Here is a 23,773-nt window from a genome sequence, read left to right as displayed (position 1 = left end):
ACATGATAATTAATGCATACATGTCGAAGCTGCGCTACGAACGAGTTCATTAGCCAAGACTATCAACGAAGTCGTTTGCCAGCACTATGCATGAGTATCGTTAAGTCAGGCAAGGCTATGGCTTAGGTCATTACAAAAGGTTATGAATGAGAACGTTGGAGAAGGCTAGAAAATAGAACGCTGGTAAAGGTTTTGTGTGAGGTCAGTAGAAGGGGCTTCGCATGGGGACGTCGGACAATAGCAATGTGTAAGTTGGGACGAGATGATGCGCGATAACGTTGAGTGAGGCTTTCCATGAGGTTGTTCGTAAAGTTTCGTTCGCAGTGATATTTAATGACTTTCGGTAGCTTAATATGAAATTAATCGTATAGTTTATTATCAAATACGTACGTTCCGGAATGCATGTAAGTCCATCCCCTGTGAAACCAGGATTGCAGTAACAGCCAACTACCCCTCCTTTATCAGTGCATTGAGCATCAGGATCACAAGAAGATGTTTCACACGTATACGTCCCAGCCACACATGAGCAACGCTCCCCACATTCGGCATTGTAGACTGATTCGTCCAGCTGTTACAAGAACATCTTTATATAAGGCTTTTCGGGTAATGGAATTATTGGTATTAATTTGTTATTGTCTTATGAGTAGGTAGGGAGGCTTTGTGTAATATCTGCTTTACAGGACGGTATAATTTCGATGAAGAATTCAGTTCTAAATCAAATGTCATTATATAAGTTTACAACTAATAAGAGTAACCTAAACAACATGTACAAAAACAAAACAAAAAACGTTTACAAATTAACACAAGCATAAGAATATTAAAAATATATGCCAACCAAACAAGAACAATATATTATGTACAGAGAATCATAAGACGAAAAAGTTCATGAATGTCGTCATTAATTGTTTGGTTAAGTTTTAGTATGAATTACGTTAGTGTAAGAGTTTTTGAAAGAATGTAATGTTCTTGAAAATAGTTATATGACTATGATATGAAACCAATTGTGAGTCAATAACATTCTAAGCTTTTCAACATTTTTCACTCGTTAAAAAATACAAATAAACACTCCTTTTTCAGTTTAAATGGACTTTAATTTTACATATTAAGTTATTTACTGGAAGATATCCTCCATCGGGTAACTGGCATCCGCATTGTTCCGGTTTTAGGCATTGTCCGTTACCCAGAACTGTCCCTTCGGGACACTCACAAAGGTTCACGCAATCGAGATCACAATCTGACGTCTCACCAAAACAGGTTTTTGGACAAGCACTACCACAAGGATTGTAGACAGTGTCCGCTGAACATGTGTTGGCTGTTGATATTTAAGTAGGTTGGAGCTTTGTTATATATAAATTGTTATCATTTACATGTACAAACAATTGATACACATACAACTTTAATTACCACTATTTCTATTTTTTTTTATCATATCGGTGTCTATAATTTTCATTATTGTTTAGATTGTTTGCATGAAGTTATATGGACAAAGGTAAAGAGATATGCGGTGCACCTTCTTTATTCTTAAGTTAAAGTTTTTTCTTCATTTTCGATATCTTGTAAAGTACATCTCAATATATAATGGTACACACACATATTAAAATTGACTGCATCAATGAGAGTTATTGGTAATGATTCATATCATATTCAACAACATTGGAGCAGTTCCTTTGAAAGTGAATTACTGAAAGAACCTTACACATTTTTGATGACGTATAAAATAAAGAAACAATAGGGAATAAAATCTAACTATATTTCGCATATGCGACCATGTGAAGCTGTTTTCTACTTACAACATTCTGGGATCTCTTCCCGCCAGTTTCCGATATCGATTCCGTTTTCCTGACACAGCTTAGCAGCATTCTCGAAGTGATCACAGGCGAGAGATTGGTCAGGTAATGTAGCACAAAGGTCATACTCGCAAACTGCAACTAAACCGTCTAGGTCCACAGTTCCGTCACATGCATCAAATACACCTGTATAGGAAGACAAATTTCCATACATCGGACTTTCTTAAATAAAAACGTTAATATACAAGTATCATGTTCCATATGATATATATATATATTATAACATTAATTATGTAATAAAACCGAAACAATACGCTGATTCTTTTTTATGACTTACTTTATCCCCGGAAATTTCTTCCATATAGCAAGACTAAACATTTAATTCATATTTATTACTTGTACGACCTTTATATTGACCGCGTTATGATACTGCTACATACATTGTAATGCCTTATAGTGACTTTTATCAATTAAAAATGTATAGTTAGATACTTCGAAGTTACTGAAAACACCGTACATTTAATATTTAGTTGTACCATAATGCTGTGTCTTACATCTGAGTAACTACAGTTAGTGACACATTTGGCATTGTTTTTGCTATTGGACTAGCGTTCTGCCTATCCCTATAACTTAAGTTGCATAATGTGTTACCTGTATTGATGTTACTGCATATTTGTTCTGCCTGGGGTTTATTATCTGGGTTTTCTAGACATCCATCAAACGGTGTAGGTGGTTCACAGTCCTCTGAGTTAGCCCAGGTTTGAACACATTTGGAAATATCTTTTTGAGTCTTTGAAATAGATAAGGACAAGAAAAATCAGGGTTTCTCATAAAGATATTTGTAGCTTACCTTAAGAATGATCCGAAGTACTTGTTAATGCTGGCTTACTTATTCTACACAACTACTCACAGCAGGTATTGCCCTACTGGTCGCGTTTGCGAGTTATACATATTCACTTCTTTAATACTAAAAATAACCTACTTTTAAATTAGTATAAATGCAAATAAACTATATATATGAATCAGGAAGTCCTTCTAGATACATAGTTTTAATTCAATAAGAGGTCACTACCTGATGAAGTTGACTCCAAAAGCAACAGACTAGTAAGGAATGTCAAAGTGAGAAATTAAAATAAGTATTTCCAGCGCCATATAATACCCTGTTTTGTTGAGATTTGTTAATTAGAAAAGGTTGATATCTATGAAGTCGAAGGTTTGCAACAAATGCTTACATCTCCTGCACAATCATTGTCGGCATTCCCGTCGCAATTTCCGCATGCTCCATCTATTTGGTTGCTATATTTTGCATGTAGAGATACAACAGCTGTGTAACCTTTGAACTCAACAGTAAGTCCAATGTCAACTGTCAGAACCTATAAGAGAAAACAAGAAACAACATGGGTATAACCAAAAGGACCTCTTAAGATTACTGTCTTGGTATGTTTAAACAACATTATGTAAAGCAAGTAACAATGGGTTAACATTTCTTTTCACTTAAACATATTCAGCTTTTTGCTAGTTGTTTCAAGCATGCGATCATGCTATTGCTCAGTACTGCAAAGAGCAATATATATATATATATATATATATATATATATATATATGTTGTATATAATTGAAAACGTAATGAGTTGGAAAATCACAAAAATCAGAAACTTACAAATGCTCCATCTGCTCTGAGGATGACATTGACGCCATTGGCACTGTATGGGGTTGCTGTCTGGGTAGTGCCCAGGTAGAGCAAACCATTCATCATCTTGTACGTTATCTTGTTATATCTCAAGCGAATGTACCTTACGTAGCTTGCTTTATCGGTCGGTTTCAACATATGATAACGAGCCATCAGCTTAAATGCAGTTAGTCCAGATTCAACTGCCTGGGCATCTGTATGTACTGCTAAAACATACTCGCATTCACCCTGGAATGTAATCTCTCGATCATCGAAAGTAACGTGATGCGGATCTCCCCAAATATTACAATAGCAGTGTTTCTCTGTGTGAGTAGACCCCAAAATATCGAAACAAGCGAAAAAAGAGATACAAATGACATCGATTAATAACTCTCTTGATAGGAGAGATTCCACAGAAATCATGAAACATTCAGACAAAATCGCCTTAATGAACTGTCACTGTGGTAAAATTTACGATAAAGTAGTAAAGGGACTAGAATAACAAAACGACTGATGCTTTGTTCATTTCACAGGTGTCAATATTGTAACAAGTGTGGACACTACTGTAGATTGATTTTTTAAACCATAACATACACTAAAACTGCTTACCCCTAATTCATGCAACGACGCAAGACATCTACAAAAATGACGTTTTGACACGAGTCACACTTTCAAGAAATCTAAAACATCCACAAACATGATAATAAGCTCCTCTATTATAAATTTATTATGAAATAGGATAGGCAACCTTTCAAATTTAATAGACAGCTGCATGAGATGAAAATAGTTTAAAAAAAGTTATCTTTATTCAATTTATAAACACATGCAAGTGCAGAGTGTTGTAGAAATCTATAGATTTCTTCAATTGAACTACGAACGAGGATAATACTGTGATATCTCTATTGGTTTATTCAATGCAATGAGGATAATACTGTGATATATCTACAGATTTCTTCAATTGAACTTCAATTGAATTTCTTCATTTAACTACGAATATTCCATTGCCAATAATATAAGTATACTAATCAAAGATGATCAATTCATATAATAGCACAATTCTTACCATTTTCACAATCTTTTCCTTCATAGCCATCAGCGCATTGGCATGTATACTGGTTCACGCCATCAACACATGTCCCCCCATTTTGACAAGGTTCGTCGGCACATTCATCAATATCTTTTAAACGAAAGTACCAATGCCATTGTTGTTAACAATATGTTTCTTGCATGCGTGTGTAACACTATAGTGAACAGACAGTATGCTACTATAATATTCGTGTATGATGGTAACCTTGTAAGATGGCGGTAAAACATCAGTTCTTTCAAAAAATTTCATGACATTAGGATACAGCTTCTCGCAAAATTAGCTTTATATCTTGGCTTTGCCTCCTGTCGTAAGAAAAACACATTCAATTATCTACAGCAATGCAACAACACTCGTCGTTATTCTACAGTACTCTTAACCATGATTTACTCAAAGGAAAGTCTTATAGAATTGAGCATAGTTTGAAGTGATTAATCTGGCTTGCGTAATGGTAGAATTTATTTAAACTGTTCTATTTACAGATGACACGTACACCAGATGAAAAAAATATCACGTGCAAACTGTTTATATCTGATTTGAAACAAGTTGGATATATACTGTGCTTGTGAGTGATGATTTGTTAAATGCTTAATAGTACACAAACACCGCATGAAATAATTTTGAGGTCGCATTCAACTTATCTTAAATCTACAGTGCATTACTCTTATGATAATAGTTTTAATCAGCTGCAGAATGCAATATTGCTAAAGCTTGAAATAAATATGGCTTCTCCTACATAAATTTGTGAGGTGAACTAACCTATCTCACAATTGTTTCCTTCATAGCCATCGGGACATTGACACTGGTAGTCGGTGCCGTCACTCGTACAAACACCATCGTGCTCACATGGATTGGATTCACATGGGTCCTCCACTGGAGAATATAACAACGCACTAAAACATTTAACCTTGTTATAGCCCTAAAAGTTCATATGAACAATTTTAAAACATACAATACATACATAATATATTCTTGAACGATATAAATTGAAATTGAGTTTTCCTGTTTACCCGTCAGCTTTCAATATTCACTATGATTACCACTTCTGATTATGTTGGGTAGTGAACATAGTGTGCTGGGTAAATGTTCAGTAGTTTCCACCAGGGAGTTGTTATGCCCTGTTTCCACACTCCTAAGTGATGACTATACCTTACGTGAATTTCTAACGTCTGACGTCACAGTGTCAAAAATAATTGTAGACAAACTTTCGAAAGAGGTTAATCTCTAACGGATTCTTTGTGATGTCTTCTATTCGTCACTATCAAGGCAAACTCTTAACGAAAATAAGAGAGGTTTTCAGAACAATCGCAAATCATACGGCATTACACAAGTAATAGCGTCTCGTTCATTTCATGTTCACATAAAAGCAGCCGAATGACTAGAGTATTCAACGAATCTTACACGTTTAATCATTTATGATTCCTAATGTATTCATAAATAGTATTAGCGTTACTAGTAGATCGTAATCATTGTGTAGAAGTATGATTTTTATGACGTCTTCAATGTTTCTCGTGCTGAATAGCTTTCAATATTTACCCTCAGGAGTACAAGTTAGACCGTCCCCTTCAAAACCTGGGTTACAGTAACATCCACGCACTCCATCTTGCTCGGTACACTGCGCATTCTCATCACACTTGATGTCCAGACAAGTGTAGATATTTCCATCACAACTGCAACTTGATCCACAGCTGTCATCAAGAACAACTTCTTCGGGCTTAGTAGACAAAATACGAGACAATCATATACAACAACCATCCTGGCTGCATTGTACGGTATATCTCATATTAATAGTAGAAAACTTCATTAACAACCAGGGTTTGCCATGATATCCTTACACCATTAGATATATTAAAGAAATAGTTGCATATTAAATTACCATCATCATCATCATCCAACGAGCACAGAGTAACAGCAGTGTGTTTCTCATGTACAGGGTTTACCACGTCTGCAATGAGACCCGCTCAAATGCATATTAAAATCATTATCTGGTTGATCCAGATCCACAGAAACATTACATCTGTATCCTTAGCTAAGTGATCATGTTAACAGACTGGTTATAACGCTAAAATCAAGTTGTTAAACATAACTGGCAAAAGTCAACCTGAATGCGAATTTTTTTTAAAGTCATATCTTTTATGACTATATTTTTTAGTGACATAAATTTATACCACGTGAGTACATGATACAGATTCTCTAACTTACTCCTAAGTAGCCACCAACGGGTGTTTGACAACCACATTGTGTTGGTTGTAAGCAGTTGCCATTAGCTAAAACCTCTCCTACAGGACATTCACACTGGTCAACACAGTCAATTCCGCAATTTGCTGTTTCGCCAAAGCATGTTTCGGGGCAAGGATTACCACAAGAGTTGTAGATTGTACCTGCTGGACATGTGTTAGCTGCGAACAAACAGGATCATACATCAAAGCCGAACAACATTTTTGTAGTTTTAATTATGACCGTTGCTTATGTTTATTGGTTTACCGTTCAGAGCAGATCAAAGTACTGTTATATCATTGCCATCTATTTCCTCTTTTATATTATAACCACTTAAATTTGCATATCATATGTACAATTTGAATTGAGCAATCAATATCTAAAACTTTCAAGTTTGGCTGAAAAGGAAATAATGTTTAATTACCACAAGCTTTATCCAGATCTCTCCAGTCGCCTACATTTACTCCTGCTTCATTACACATTCTAGCAGCATTATCAAGGTGGTCACATAAAAGCTTTCGACTTGGAAGTGTGACGCAAAGATCATATTCACACACTGACACCAACTCGCTCATGTCCACAACATCTTGACAGAGCTGAAATGGACCTAAACAAGAAATGAATAGACTAAGCACATTGATACTGTCCAAGTAGGATAGATAATATTATTGTTAATAACGTAATCCGATCATCATTAAAACATGCAGAGCCGACCAATGTTAATATAAAGGAGAAACACAATTGCTTATATGTAAGCGAAACAACTGTCAGTCGTTTACACAGATATTGAATATCAACATTTCTGTTACTTCAAGCTCCATCTTATACTGTTTATACATATAACATGAATAACATTTGGTGCTTATGCAATGAAATTGTAGCGGTCGTGAATTAAGTAACCCGAATCATTCACGAATTTTACATGATTTTCTTTCTGCGTCAACGCAATTAAGACTTCACTGTTTATTCAAAAGTCGTTTCACTGTAATCATGTGACGTAACAAAACAGATAAAACTCTGGTTGTAAGCTGTCGCCGTAGAGAACTGTAAGCCAATATTAAGTTACCTGATTCGTCCGTTAGTATACCACACAACTCCGTGGCTTGATCTACGTTGTCGGAGTTTTCAAGACAGCCGTCATACGGGACAAGAGGATCGCATTCACCCGTAGCCCATGCGGATGTGCATTGAGCAATAGCTTCATCTCCCTAAAATAACGAAGGTCAGTTCTCTTAAAACGCATCAATACCAATGTTGAGTGGCTGCTTACATTTCGATCCCCCCCCCCTTTTCAATTTTCAAAGGACTTACATTATCTGTACTGTATGTACTTTCGTTTATCGTTTTTGGTCATGTTTCTCATAGTAGCTACAAATAATCTCGTAATCAAACATACAGTAGAAATTACGCATTCATTATTGATATGTACATGCAGATCATACACTTAGGTGCATTTCTTTCAACAGTGTGCTGTGTCAATATAAAGTTAATACATACTGGTCCAGAAATGGACTAGATGTGTTCAATTGGCAAAAACATTCAAAAAGCTTATACAACGTCCCTTTCAGCACCTCTTGCCGGATAATTTTAAATCTTACTTCTCTTGTGACTATGCAGTGTAATAATCAATTTTTGATTAACAAGAAATAAACCGTACATAGACATATAGCCTCGCGAACGTAAGTACAAGAAGCGTATGGTAATCCATCGCAGAATTTGATATGACTGAGATAATCAAAACGGAATTTACACCATAAAATATCAACATTGCAAAGGAATACAAGGACACCTTCTAATGACATTAAGCTGAACAAGAGTTCCATTTGACTGATACTTTTACGCACCATAATGTTCTTGTGATTTTGTTGTGCAAACATCACACCAGTATGCAGTTTATATGTTTATGCTTAAATGTGTATTTAAATCCCTCTACTATGCTCTTGAAGGAATCGGAAGATAAAAATCTTACATCTCCTTCGCAGTCGTTGCTTGCATCTCCATCGCAGTCACCACATAGACCTGTCACTTGGCCGCTATACGCCTTATCCAATGACACAGAAGCTGTGTATCCTTTGAATTCCACGGAGAGTCCAATGTCAGTTGTTAGTATCTATGAACCGTATCACACCAATGCATATTATTGTTTGATAATGGCCGGTTATCTCAGCCGGATATGGGTAGCGTTATACATACATTTAACTACAAAAGTATTAACATAACCAAACATGTTCAGTATTCCACAGTTCCAAATATATCTCTTTCCAAGTTCCAATATAGATATATGGTAATAATATTCGATCACATAAACCATTGGTCAGCACCGTCGGTAATTTGGTAGCCTGTGATGTTATCGGGACCACCATATTAGGTATACTTCGCCACGAACTGTTTACATTGGAGTACTGTGATGGGATAAAAGTCCCTAAATCCCAGACTAGTTTTGACATTTTCATTAATCTTGCGCTGTCGTAATCGACAAATGGCATCTAATGGAGTGCTTGAAAGATTAGCCATTCTGTCGACAACCCAGTTTAAAGTACATCTGAATCTAGAAATACATACATCCAGTTGTTCAATTTTCTTTTCTTTACAACAGGGTCGAGCGATCTTTCAGCTAATCACCGTGATCGACCGTTCCCACCCTACAACACCCCACCACGTTCTTTCAGTCTTGAATTGAAGTTACCACTGTGAGGCAGTTTGGTTGTGAACAATGTTGGTATTGTTATATTTGCTGTTGTTGATAATGTTAGTATTGTTATATTTGTTGTGGTTATAATGTTAGTGCTGTTATATTTACTTTTGTAATAATGTGATCAGTATGACATGAATCTTTCCCTTTAGGGATAGAGCCTACATAAAATACTATATATTATAGAATATAATTTCATCAAATGGTGATAAGTCGAATGGGGTGTGTGAAATAGCAGCAAGGTGATAGCTTGGATGGGGTGGGGGTAAACTAGCACCATGGTGAAGGGTTAAATGGGGTGGGGAGAAATTGCAGTATGGTGATGAATTGAATGGGGTGGTTTGGAATAGCAGCATTGTGATGGATTTGATGCGATGGTTTGAAATAGCAGCATGGTGATGGATTGAATGGGGTGGGGAGAATAACAGCATGATGATAAAACAAATGGGGTAGGGGAGAAATAGCAGAATGGTGATGGACTGAATGGTGTGTGGGGAGGATAACAGCATGGTGATGCATTTAATGGAGTGGGGGAGAAATATCAGTGTGATTGAATGGGGTAGTTGAAATAGCAGCATGTTGATGGATTGGATGACGTGGTTTGAAATAACAGCATGGTAATGGATATAATGGGGGTGGGGGAGAAATAGCAACATGTTGATTGAGTGAATAGGAATTGGGAGAATAGCAGCATGATAATGGTTTGAATAGGGTGGGGGAGAAATAGCAGATCCATCACTATGCTGGGGTGGGGTGTAATAGCAGAATGGTGATGGAGTGAATGGGGTGTGGGAGAATAACAGCAGTGTGATGTATTAATGGGGTGTGGGAGAATTATCAGCATTGTTATGGATTGGATAGGTTGGTTTGAAATAGTAGCATGATGATAGATTGAATGGGTGGGGTGTAATAGCAACATGGTAATGGAATGAATGGGGTGGGGTGTAATACCAGCATTGTGATGGATTGAAATGGGTGGAGGAGAAATAGGTGCATGGTGATGGATTGAATAGGGAGGTGAAGAATAATAGCATAGTATAGAATTTAATGGGGTGGGGAGAAATATAGCTGGTAATGGAATAAATGACGTGGGGTGTAATACCAGCATGATGATGGATTGAATAGGAAGGTGGAAGAATATCAGCATGATAATGGATTGACTGGGGTTGGTGAGAAATGGAAGCATGGTAAAGGATTGAATGTGGTGGGGTGAAATGGCAGCATGGTGATGGTTGTTGGGGTGGGGGAAAAGTAGCAGTATGGTGATAGACTCGGTGGGGTGGGGTGTACCAGCAGCATAGTGATGGCTTAGATGGGGTTGGGTGAAATAGCAGCATGATGAAGGTTTGGATGGGATTGTGGAGAAATAGCAGCATGGTGATGGATTGAATGGGTTAGCGGAGAAATAGCAACATGGTGATGGATTGAATGGGGTTGGGTGTAATAGCAGCATGGTGATGGATTGAATGGGGTGAGGGAAAATAGCATCAGGGTAGTGGACTAAATTGGGTGGGGTGTAATACCAGCAATGTGATGGATTGGATAGGAAGGTAGGGGGATGGCAGCATGGCGATGAATTGAATGGGGTTGGAGAGAAATGGCAGCATGGTGATGGACTGAATGGGGTGGGGGTGAAATGGCAGCATGGTGATGGATTGAATGGATGGGGTTAAAATAGAAGCATCGTAATGGATTGGATGCAGTGGGGAAGAAATATCAGAATGATGATGGACTGGATGGGGTGTAATAACAGCATGGTGATGGATTAAATGGGGTGGGGGTTGAAATAGCAGCATGGTGATGGATTGGATGGGGTGAAGGAGAAATTACAGTATGGTGATGGATTCAATAGGATTGGAGTGAAATAGCACCATGGTAATGGATTGGATGGGGTGGGGTTGTCCTAGCAGCATAGTGATGGATTGGATAGGGTGGGGTTAAAAAAAGCAGCATGGTGATTGATTTGATCTGGCGGGGGAGAAATAACTGCATGGTGATGGATTGAATGGTGTTGAGGAGAAATAGCAGCATTGTTATGGGTTTAATGGGGTTGGGTGTAATAGCAGCATTGTGATGGCTTGAATGGTGTGGTTTGAAATAGCAGCATGGTGATGGATTGAGAAGGAAGGGGAGAAATAGCAGCATAATGATATATTGAATGGGGTGGGGATGAAATATCAGCAGAGTGATGGATTGGATGGGGTGGGTTGGGTTGGGGTAAAAACGCAGCATGGTGATGGATTGGATGGGGTGTTTTGAAATGGTAGCATGGTTATGGACAGGATCATCGGGTGAGGGAGAAACAGAAGTCTGCGATATATATCACAGCAAACAGGGAACATAAGTAAAGGTATGTTATTTTTTACACGTTTATTCGTAATAGCTGTATAACTGATATTGAATGTTATATTAATATGAAAATAGGTTAGATTCCGTATCTTACCATTGTATTATCAGCTCTGAGAACGACTGACAAATGGTCTGTGTTAAATGGAGTCTCCACAACGTCACTGCCAACGAACAACTGCTTGTTCACGAGCTTGTAATTGACATTTTCAATCCGCAGTCGAATCCAACGAAGGTAGGTCACGTGGTCAGTTGATTTACGTTTGTAGTGACGGGCCATCAGTTTGAAAGGGTATAATCCAGATGTTTGCGATTGGCTTACAGTATGTTCTGCCAAAACGTATTCGCACCCAGACTGGAAAGTCATCTCTCGCATGTCAAATGTTAAATGATGCGGATCTCCCCACACTTTACATTGGCAAAACTCTCCTTTGGAATGATACAAAACGTGTGCCAATCTCACCAATAAATACACTCAAAGTTGAAAAGGATATTCCAGAGGGGAAAACATCGTTTTTGAAGGAATACATTCTATAGAACTTGTTCCTCTTCAATCATTCAAAAATGCATACTTGTGAAATTTGAATCCAATTCTTGCAAGGTTTTCTCGAGAATTGGTGAACTGAAATTATCACTGTTTACACTGTAAGTAAACTTGATGTAGGTCTGATGTCAATAATGCACACTAACAGCAAAAGGTTATATTTCCCCTACCCTTTCACTGTTTTGAACTTGGATCAATAAGAGGATGTGAAGTAACAACAGGCATTAGCTAAAATTGGACGTGTATTAACACTGAGATTAGATCTCGGTTTGAAGTTCAAAATTGTATTTAAAATTTGGAGAAGAGACATACATGATATTTGTTGCCGTGCAGTTATGACATCACACCTTCGTGTTTTGTGTTTAATCTTTCTAACAATCTCCATTATAATTATACACATTATGTGCATACGTTTAGGTACTTAAATCAACTATATAACCCACAGCATTTTGGAAAACACCTTCACTATAAATATGCCACTTGACAGCGGTAATAAGGTGTAATTGTGCATTAACATAAAGGTTAAATAATGGTTGTCATTTCATTATACCCACCATTAAAGTTTATTCTTAATTGACGTAATAAAGGTGCTTTCAAATGTTATTCTACGACGAATAGTGAATGTTAATTCACGGTATGATGGTATGAATGCACATGATAAATAACGTTTTCCGTTATTTTATCTATAAAACAATATAAAAGTGTGCAAACTGAGTGCCACAGTAATATTAAGTAAAATATGCATTTAATTTACGGGGTTTTGAACAGTGGAGAAATGGAGAGGGTCACACTACCCCAGCCAATCCAAGGCAAGGTTTTGGCCGGGTAAAAAGGAAAACAATGTGATAAAATTGTCCCGAGAATTGGAGTAGGTTGGAGTGTTAATTTCGTCCCATTGTCATAAGGCACTGCAGAGGAATGTGAAAGGTATTGACTCTAGACTGGGAAACAGTGTCGATGTTCTATAACGTTCTGGATAACTTTGCCCCGCAGCAGTATAACCCTCGCTTAAACCGCATGTTTCATTCAAATTTCAAACTTTTAAGCAGCCTGATTTTCTCAACATTTAATCACGGATAAGTAAGATAAGGCATTTACCGTCATATTAGAGTGAAAATGAGTTATTCACCAAATTGGTTCTAAACGATGAAAACAAGAAGTTTTTGTCAATCTTCTCTACGGGGCTATGTACATTTTTGTGAGTTGTTACATACATGAATCCCTTAAATATGAATACTACTCCAATATGTTTTAATGAAGAAATATTGCCAACAGCTTCTAGACAAGATTTTGTTGTAAATTTACTCTGGGTCAGACGTATATGGCTTCCAAGAGGAATCAGTCCTGATCGATACTTGTATGGAATCTATTTATACCCTATACAAATGTTCGTGAATGGTCTTTGGCAAGCAAATTTGGGATATTTCGAAGTCTGAGGAGGGGTCAACACTTTTTCATAATAACGAAGTATATATTTACTAAATATTAGGTAATAGACCAGTACAAACTTTCAAATTTAATAATGTAAGAAGATACAATTCTCGAGGCGACGAAATCCAATATTTCATCTTTATCTGTATCTGCAACAACCGAGGTTAAAATAATTCGATGGAAAAGATGAATATCACTAGCAACGTTTTTGTGCATTACCGACTACGACCTCTTCAATCGTTTCTTGACGATCTTTCAAAATTTCATTGGTCTCATATATAGAGCAAGACAAACAATGTAATTGGTGTTAGTGTTGAATAAATGTAAAAACAGAAAATGTAGGAAGTTAGTTAAATGTCTTACCTGTTGCAACGTCTCCTAGTGTTGCCAGGAAAATAAGGAGAAGGAGCTCCTTCATCTTGCAGATCGACAGGTTGGCTAACAGATGTACAATTTTCTTAACTTCAGTTCTTTAACAAATGTTCGAAATACGACGTTGTATTAAACTAGACACACTGGTAGCAAACCCTAATATCTAGTGGCTAAGTCAAAAATATGTATGACTTTTTATGGCCTGCCAGTGAACTGGTTCAATCATTCTCATTGGTCTGTGCTTGTCACGTGAATAGATGTTTGAAATACACTATTTTATGTTTTATATTAACAAATTATGCTGGTTGAAAAGTTCATGAAAATTAATGGCTGAGTCTATTTGATCATTCCTATTGGTCCATGCTTGTCACGTTAATTGTCAGTGTGAATTTTTTAATTGAACTTTGCTCTCGCAGTTAGAAACATCTTTTGTTTGTTTTGAAGGCCAGTGGAAAACGAAGTAGGTATTTATATTTTGAAGTTTTATTCTGCTTAGTTCATTTGTTGAATGCGAATTATTGCGAAAAGATCTATGGGCTAGGATCAAAATGCCAGGCCTTTTGCTCTTTTTATTTACCTCCGTCAGAGAGCAACGAAAGTTTGCTTCAGATTCATTGATCCTGCTAGGACCCAAACGTCAGGCCCTTTGTTCCTTGTTTACCTACGATAGAGAACAAAGCATTTATCCATTGTTAAATAAGTTATAGGAAAGACAGGATACACGCATTCATAGTGTCTTTTCAGATTATTTTAATATACTCAGTATGGAAACTGTATACGTAATGTTAACACAATATTGTTCGTATCCGAGCATTTGCTTTCACTGTGTCATTATTAGAAAACTTTAGTCTTTTCAACTAGAGTGCCACTCTAACATCTAGTATATATAATATGAGAAATAATGCGAGAAAGTGAAGACAACCTTTAGTTTATGAGGTGATCATGACATTTATTTCTTATTTCTATCGACACTATTTGTTGATTTGTAACGCTAACCTATACTATAACGCCCCTAGGCCTTCTGATGAAACTGCCGTTAACGTATACTTGTTGTTTATCAACGGCATACACACAAGCATGTGACATATTCGCAACCTTTGAAAGTTTAATAGATCACACGACCTCATCGCGATGACAACTACAGTACAAAATGTTTCATATTATACAATAAGCGCTCTGATATGAAGTCACGTGCGCATCATGAGTGAAGAATAACATAATATGTCGAATATATTGTTGTTGAATATTTTTACTCATCATTATGAAAGTAAGGAGGAATATAATTCCCTTGCAAGCATCATTTGGGCTAATTTTGTTCGATACCATTCAATACAAAAATCCTATATAGCAATAAAGGTGAAGTTAAAAATTTCTACTCGTGTTCAATGTAAGTAGTACTATTTTAGATAAGAAACGGTAGATATTGAAGAATATTTAGGTTATAAATTAAGTATAATATTATTTCTAAACACACGGTTGTAGTAATTACTACTTTTACCCTCTCCTTTTGGGGATAGGAATGACTTCTTCATTAAAACATCTAATAGGAGGATATCTTAGTTTAGTCAATAACAGTCTTGTGTATGTATGTGTGTATGTATGTATTTTAGATCCTCCTGCAAGCAGGAACTCGCGAGGAATCCATCATTGGCTTTTCAAAACCTCAAGCTAACTGAAGTCAGTCTCTTATATTCAGATTTAACGTCTTACTTTGTGTATCAATACTCAGGGGTATAACATTGACGATGAAATGAAAAAAACATAATATCTGCTTTAAGTTCACATAAAAAGTGTTTACCAAAATGAAATTGAAAATGACAGATAAAGAAGTATCCATGAAATGTAATCAAGCAAGGAACTCGTAAAACCATACATGTATGACATACAATATTAAGTTCTTTTTTAGTCCTGCACCCGCATCTTTTCTTTCTCTATCAAACATACCACCTTTTCTACCATGATTAACGTTCTCCACATTTCACAGCTTATAACCTTGAACTTTGATGTATATGCAACGTTGTACTTAGATATCACGTGGTATTTTATACACCAGAATCATCATTTTTTTTATGGTAACACTTTAAAAAGGTTTAACGCAGAAATACAGTAACATGGTGAATATGATTAAGCATATGCAGCATTGCACTAAGATATTACGTGACATTGTATATACTAGAATCATGTTTAAACATGATTTGATGCAGAGCTAATATTTCGTCCCCGTTCTGGCGTAGTGACGAATGTGCAAAAAGTGAGTTTGAGAAAACGCCCTCTAAAAGATTTGACTTTATTATTTCGTACTTAAAGAGGATCTTTTTGACCGAAAGTTGTCAATATATGAAATATAAAAATTATAACTTTGATCGCTTGAGTTTTCGTATTTGTTGCTGATCGAAAACTTTCTTACAAAGTACTTATATTAGTGTAAACATATTCGACATTATGCCATGTCATTTTTCAATTAATTTTACAAATTCTTTACACATTTGTTACTATGCTAGAACACAAGCTGGTATTCGTCACTTTTGTGTGAAGCCGTAGGGTACACCATGAATTTCCACTGTCTTATGAGGAAAGGCGGTGGTGGGGGATAAGTTGGAATAGCCTTAGGGTAGAAAGAAATAATCAAAGTAGTTTTACATTGGGCTTATTTATCTAAAATCTACAAATGTGTATAAAGATAAGGACTTTGCATGAGTGATAAGCACAATTCAACATACGTGTTTTAGTATGTTTTCTTGGGTGGCATGGCTGGGGGCGGATTGGGTGGGGGAGTGGGTAGAGAGGTCAAGGAGAGCTGCTGAAAGGGGTGGTATATTGATCTTATTTATTTAAAAAAAAAAAGGACATTGCCACTACACGCAAATGGGAGCGACGTATATATGTGTATACCCGTATGTTTACCACCATGATGAGCGTTCTCCAGAGTATTTCGAAGCTTATAACCTTGAACCTCGAATAAACATGATCTGATGATGCATATACAGCGTTGCAGTAAAATATCACGTGACATTTACAAACCAGAATTACTACTTTTTATGTTAAAGCTTAAAAAAAGGTCTAACGCAGCAGTAAAGTTAACCTGATGAATATAGTACTATGACATTAAAGCTCATTCTAAGACACTAATACTTAACGTCGTTAAATCATAAATGTCACGGGATACTTAAAAGAAGCTCAAATTTTACTGCCTTTGTCAGTTTCAAGGAATGGTTTTTAAAAACTTTTTTGTTGTTGTTATTTCATGTTGCTATTGGTTCTTTTCAAGAGAGATCAGAATAGGTGGTTATATCACTATATGAACAACAGAGTGTGACTGAAAAGATCGATTGTAGCCTTATTTTGCTTTAATCGTGTATTTTCAGCATATAGTGCCTGATGATAGCGGCAGTGAAAATAACTCAATCATACATATATCTATTTAGCTCTGCACCAGTTGTATTGAGCACTATACTGCTATCACTGATCTTTATATACTACGCTATATATATATATATATATATATATATATATATATATATATATATATATATATATATATATATATATATATATATATAGATATATAGATATATATATCTATATATATATATATATATCTATATATATATATATATATATCTATATATATATATATATATATAAATATATATATATATATATATATATTTATATATATATATATATATATATATATATATATATACATATATATATATATATATATATATATATATATATATATATATATATATATTCCTACTGTTTTACACAATAGAGAGTACTCCATAAAGATCCAGTTTCAGTCTTGTGTAAGAAAATTCCCCAACTTAACGATTTTCCTATCGATTAAGTTGTTTCGACCAATACAATATGTACTGAGTGGTTAATGTAGTATTCTTCAGTGTGTGAAATCGAAAATATGGGCCTTCGGTGGACATTCGTCAAAAACCAGTCAGGAACAATATTGACAGTAGACAGTTTTAGAATTTGTAACCCGGCTGAACCGATTCTTCACCCTCGAAGTAGGTAAAATCAATATTTAACTATATTTCAACAAAAGTAAAACCGCCACTACAAGAAAACGGGAGCGACTTTTAGCCGTGAATACCCGTATGTTTCCACCATGATTGATGATAGCGTTCTCCTGCTTATTTTAAAGCTGATAACCTTGAAACTTGAATGAAAATGATCTGATGATGCATATACAGCGTTGCACTATGATATCACGTGGTATTTTCATGTAAATGCTTAAAAAAGATATACTGCAGCAATACAGGTATCCTGAGGAATATATTACTATGATATTCATGTTCATTCTAAGACACTGAAATACTTAACGTCGTTAAATTATGTGTGTCACCAGATTTCGAGAAAAAAATAACAAATGTTACTGCCTTTGTCCGTTTCAAGGAATGATTGTGGTTATCTTTTTTGTTGTTGTTATTTCATGTTGCTGTTGGCTCTTTTGAAGAGAGCTAAAGAGAGGTGGTTATATCATCATATGAACACGAGAGTGTGACTTTGTATGTTAAAATATTTGGAAGAATGATATGTTAAAACACCGTGAGTGATTTGTAGGTTATATATATATATATATATATATATATATATATATATATATATATATATATATATATATATATATTTATATATATATTTATTCATATCATATATATATATTTATTCATATATATAATTTTACTATATGGGATAAATTAAAAACTATATTGGGATAAATTAGGCCTTACTAATATATATAATATCAAAATTTTTCAACTTATACTAAGGCTAAGCAGGAAGGATGATTATGTAAGTTAGTTCTAAGTATCCCTATCCTAAGGCTAACACTGCAGATATTGTGCTAGGCTAGGCCTAGCCTATGGTGGTTTCGCAATACTAACGCTAGGTCCCATAGTCTTAGCCTATTCAAGTTGTCACAATTATGGAACTTACTACATTTGAAGGCCTTTTAGCAAGATTATATAATCAGTGCAGGTGGTGAATAAAGCAATATAAAATCGCATTACAGTGTAGCTAGTGACAGGCCTTGAAACCTGAACCCCTGATTGGAAAAACTACAATACATGTTTTCAACCAGTGACTTCTGGCTTGTGGCTAAAGAGTCAAATGCCCCGGCTGATTTTAGTGTTGTTGCGACAAGGTCTGAAGTACAAGTATTTGATTATTTTCATCAGTATCGATGCAACTAAGCATGTTGGATATGGGAGAAAGGTTAATGATGTTTGTCATCCCAAGGAAGCCAATTGTGCCATGAAGGTGGTTATCATTAGAAGAAGACCACATCTCTGCCTGTTCACAACCAAAGACATACAACCAGATTGTAAACTACGCTTTGACTATGGAGTAGACAATCTTCCATGGAGAAAAAAGTTTTTTGAAACAATTTACATTACACTTTCTGACATGTAGTTCTCTGTTGTACATTAATTCACTAAGTATTGTGATAATTATTATTACAATTTGTATTAGTACCTACATTAATGGGTGTTACATTTGTGGAGGCACCAACTGTGTGAACTGGACTGGCTTCAGAACTAGCTGGGCTATATTATTCTGCATTTGCTGGCTGATTGGTGTCAATAATAGTTTGCTGCTGTTTACCAAAAGACTGGCGACTTTAAAGACATTACTACTATTCTTAAAGTATATTACATCAATGTCAGATTTGGCTCAGTTGGATGCATTATGAGAGTCCTAAGCCTTCTGTTCTGCAAAAGAAGGCATATGACAGATATAAGTTTTGGGAGAAACTGTGTTTGTGCTACTGAGAAGTTCATCAGTTAGTTGTAGGTGTAGTACCTCTCAGGGTAAACATTAAAAAATGTTAGGATTGTCGACCTAGCCATTGTCTCAGTGTTTTGCAGTTCTTATGTTTGCAATGAATGTGGCTAGTACTTCTGCAGTATTGACAGTTGGTATTTTTCTGTCTGTTTTGACCAGCTGGTATACCATCTTTCTTTATAGCAATATCTGAACTAGATAAGAGTATTTTCATCCCTTAATGTACTATGTATTTATCACAGAAACCAACAAAAAGGCCAAATTCTGGAATATTGAGTGATGTAATATTTACATGGCTCCTAAAGGTAAGTTAGTGGGACAACTCATTAGGATTAAAGGAGGATACTAGTAGTTCATTCCAAATCAGCTATTCATATTCCCCCTACTTGCATGTCTATTAAAAGCTGCCTCATGCGTTTACTTTTGTAGCACCACAATTTTATATATTGATAAAATTATAACTTTTTTTGTAAATTTCCCTAAAGTTGGTGACATCAACTAAGTAATGACGGCTCTCCCTCCATTTGAAATGTGTAGCTTACATCCAATAAGTCCTATCAATTGGCCTTATACAAGGGACACAATATATGATATAACAAAAGGAAATATGATACAGTTTCACACGTTTTTAACAGCTTTTTCAACACGCTATCCTCATTTAAAGCAATTGTATGAAACAGTTTGCAAATATTTAGATGAAAAGCAGGTGCGTATCCAGGGGGGGCGTTGGGGGCGCGCGCCCCCCGGGTAAGGAAAAGAGGAGAGAAAAAAAGAGAAGAAAAAAGGGAAAAGGAGGGGGATAAAAAGAAAAGGAGGAGAGGAAGGAAGGGAAAAGAAAAAGAAAAAAAGAGGGAAAAAGGAGAAAGGAGGGAGTAGAAGATAGCCAAGACCTCGGGAAGAGAAAGAGGAACAGTCATAGCTAAAGCGCTGATCCCTATTATATACACAGGTAGCCAGTGACAGATCAAGGATTACGGAAGGGGTGTGCGCCTCACTCTACCCCTTACATCGACAACTCCATTTTTGACGTTTCCATTTTTCCTCTCTCACTAATGTATCTATATAAATACTATATATGGTCTATCATAACGCGTGTGTGTGTATGGACGCCTTAAACAATTGTAGAATTGTGCTATATGGAACCAACTGTGGCTGGTCTTGAACTCGACCGAGTCGTCGGGGAACATTTCGGGAAGGGGGCGACCGCCCCCCCCCCCCCCGAGCAAATTTTCTTTATGACATCGCTAGTAATTTCAAAATAGACAATGCTTAGATGCAACTTACAAGGCCTGGGAAGTGTCATTTCCAGCGATCTGGGAGGCATTTTCGGCCAAAATTTGTCTTGTACGCTTCGCGCCAACTCATGGTGGCGCTTCGCTTAGATAGTTTGCCTACAGGCAATTACTCGCTACACGCCTGTTCGAATTTGTAAAGCAAAGAGCAGATATAACATCATATCAGTGAGCATTGAAATGCATTTTCCACGATGAACAGCCTCAAAAACTGTCTATGTGTTCAACATATCGATGCCAATATCATATAAGCAAACATCGCTCATTATATTGCATGGCATCGTGTACCGCACGGTCCGTCAAAGTTGCACAGTATACCGCCAAATGCTAATGTAAACAACCAAATATCTTATGTAGATGGAGAAAAGCATACAGATCCATTTATGTCAAAACTCTTTTACAGTAGTAATGTCGGCCAAGCTTAGAACTTAATTTTAATTACCACGGAGATCATTTTTAAGCTATTCATTGCTATTTATTTTTCTTTCAGTAGGTTTTCGAAAAAAATTGGAAAAAATTTCTACGGGACCTACGCCTATGTGTGTAGTGTTCGGTTTCGATATACCTGATATCGGAAATATCTGCTATTTTTCTGTTCCTTCAACCAAGTTTTACAATAGCCATTACAAGAAGTTGCAATATTTCTACACCAATAAATTAACTGTGTCGGAATTTTCCAAAATTTCCTCACCAACATTATTCATCATACTTTCCTCTACTCGTGCAATTTTGACCTGTCTGTTAGGGGTTCAAGGAGGTTTTTCTATATTGGTTATCCATAGATTGAATTTTGTGCATTATTATGGGTATGTTTTCAAGTGATTTTATTCACGAGAAATGGGAATTTTCAAATTCTCAACAAATAATGGGCTTAAAACCTTGAAAAGTGGGGCTTTCGGATATTGTGGGCCGTGACGTAGAATCATCTACAAAAGCTATGATCCATAGGACATGCAATCAGGTCGAACATGATGTGTGACTGGTGACAATCTTCAAAAAGGTTATGGATGGAAAAAAAAACTTTTGGGAAATACTTGCTTCTCAGGCAAAAGTCTACATCTGGTTGCTCATTTTCAAGCCCGAGAAGTGCCATTTCCGGTGATCTGGGGGGTATCAAAACCAAAAATTTTCTTGTACGCTCCGCGCCAACTGATGGTGGCGCTCCGCTTAGATAGTAATTCGCGCCCCCCGGGTTAGAAAATCCTGGATACGCGCCTGTACAATGACTGATAAGTATAGGATTATTTATAATATTTATGTCTGAATGACACTAAGATTACACGTAAATCAGTAAGTCATATTATATTTCATTATAAAAAAATATCGTCAGTTGTCATTTGAGTGACGATTGTTTAACTTTCTCTTTATAGATTTGTTGAAAAATTTCGATTTATAAGTATATATAATTCTAATATTTGAAGGTACTTAAACTGACAAAATAAAGGTTCAGAATATACAAGATATAGGTTCAGAATATACAAGATCTCCATATAAATATGTGATCGCAATAATAGCACATTGTGCGGGCAGAAATATGAACGCAACAAAACATCAGGTAGATGATACATGGCCATGTGCGGGTGTAATGATAATATCATAAGTTTAAGTACTAAATCAAATATGGAATGACTTTAGGCAGGATTGCAGTCTTGATATGTCATTTACCAAGAAGAAATTGAGTGTTAGAATACATTCTCAAGATATTCCACCTTGACATCTACGTAATCTCTGGAATGTTCCTTAAGGCTTTACGCGGAGTATATTATGTAGCGAACTGCTCAGTTCAGGACTACATGTTTATGTTCATCATGGATATGTTATACCTTTATATAAACTATAATATAACCCCCCCCCCCCAAAAAAAAAATGGTTTATAATCTTTATAACTTTAAATCTGTGTTATGAGAACAAGAAAACTCCCTTGACATTTAAACCTTAGTTTCCCTTAAAATTAAATTATTGCAATTCTCTTCTATACAGAATCTTTAAAAAAAACCTAAGTTGCAGCATCTTCAGAACTCTGCAGCTAGAACTGTGTTTGGTATTACTTATGGAAATAATCCAGATTCTCTATCTATTCTATACTCTCTACACTGGCTGTCAGTCAAGTATAGAATCCTTTTTAAGACTATCTGTATTGGTCCACAATTGTTTGTCCAGGAACGCCCATGTGTACCTGAGTAAATGCATTGTTCGCTTTGCCCCTACTCGATAACAAGTAACAACACTCAACGCTGCTAACTTGCTTCGTATCCTTAGGTGTAAAACTGAAATGGGTAAAAGGCGCTTTGAATATTGCGGCCCCTATATTTGGAACTCGCTTCCCTTAGACACTCGTGGTATCACAGATCTAGCTAATTTTAGATCTAGCCTAAAGACTGTCTATTTTAACATAGCTTTTGTTGATTACTTGTTATGTCTTTGTACAGCGCAGTTGAGTATTTTTTATTACTGGAGCTTTTTAAGTTGTCTACTGTACTACACTGTTATGAAAGTGGTATTGAAGGGCGCGTTTTCAAATGCCCAGCTACGCA

General features: G+C 36.1%; 1 protein-coding gene across 1 annotated transcript in view; it reads right to left on the bottom strand.

The window, feature by feature from the left end:
* Positions 1 to 14,321, bottom strand: part of LOC139960152 (IgGFc-binding protein-like) — a 40,505-nt gene extending 26,184 nt beyond the window's left edge. The window contains exons 1-15 of the mRNA XM_071958343.1: positions 14,134 to 14,321; positions 11,893 to 12,224; positions 8,727 to 8,867; positions 7,824 to 7,965; positions 7,182 to 7,364; positions 6,743 to 6,939; positions 6,077 to 6,254; positions 5,300 to 5,413; positions 4,520 to 4,633; positions 3,448 to 3,779; positions 3,020 to 3,160; positions 2,439 to 2,577; positions 1,791 to 1,973; positions 1,116 to 1,312; positions 391 to 568 (exon numbers count right to left, since the gene is read on the bottom strand). Of these exons, the coding sequence (XP_071814444.1) occupies positions 391 to 568; positions 1,116 to 1,312; positions 1,791 to 1,973; positions 2,439 to 2,577; positions 3,020 to 3,160; positions 3,448 to 3,779; positions 4,520 to 4,633; positions 5,300 to 5,413; positions 6,077 to 6,254; positions 6,743 to 6,939; positions 7,182 to 7,364; positions 7,824 to 7,965; positions 8,727 to 8,867; positions 11,893 to 12,224; positions 14,134 to 14,188 (2,626 nt within the window). The 5' untranslated portion in view covers positions 14,189 to 14,321. The remainder of the gene's footprint in view (positions 1 to 390; positions 569 to 1,115; positions 1,313 to 1,790; positions 1,974 to 2,438; positions 2,578 to 3,019; positions 3,161 to 3,447; positions 3,780 to 4,519; positions 4,634 to 5,299; positions 5,414 to 6,076; positions 6,255 to 6,742; positions 6,940 to 7,181; positions 7,365 to 7,823; positions 7,966 to 8,726; positions 8,868 to 11,892; positions 12,225 to 14,133) is intronic.
* Between the last annotated feature and the right edge of the window lie 9,452 nt (positions 14,322 to 23,773).

Source organism: Apostichopus japonicus, chromosome 1, assembly GCF_037975245.1.
Source record: "Apostichopus japonicus isolate 1M-3 chromosome 1, ASM3797524v1, whole genome shotgun sequence".
In the NCBI taxonomy this organism is placed as follows: domain Eukaryota; kingdom Metazoa; phylum Echinodermata; class Holothuroidea; order Aspidochirotida; family Stichopodidae; genus Apostichopus; species Apostichopus japonicus.
The sequence above is the reverse complement of the archived record's forward strand: the minus strand, read 5'-3'. Positions and strand labels throughout refer to the sequence as shown.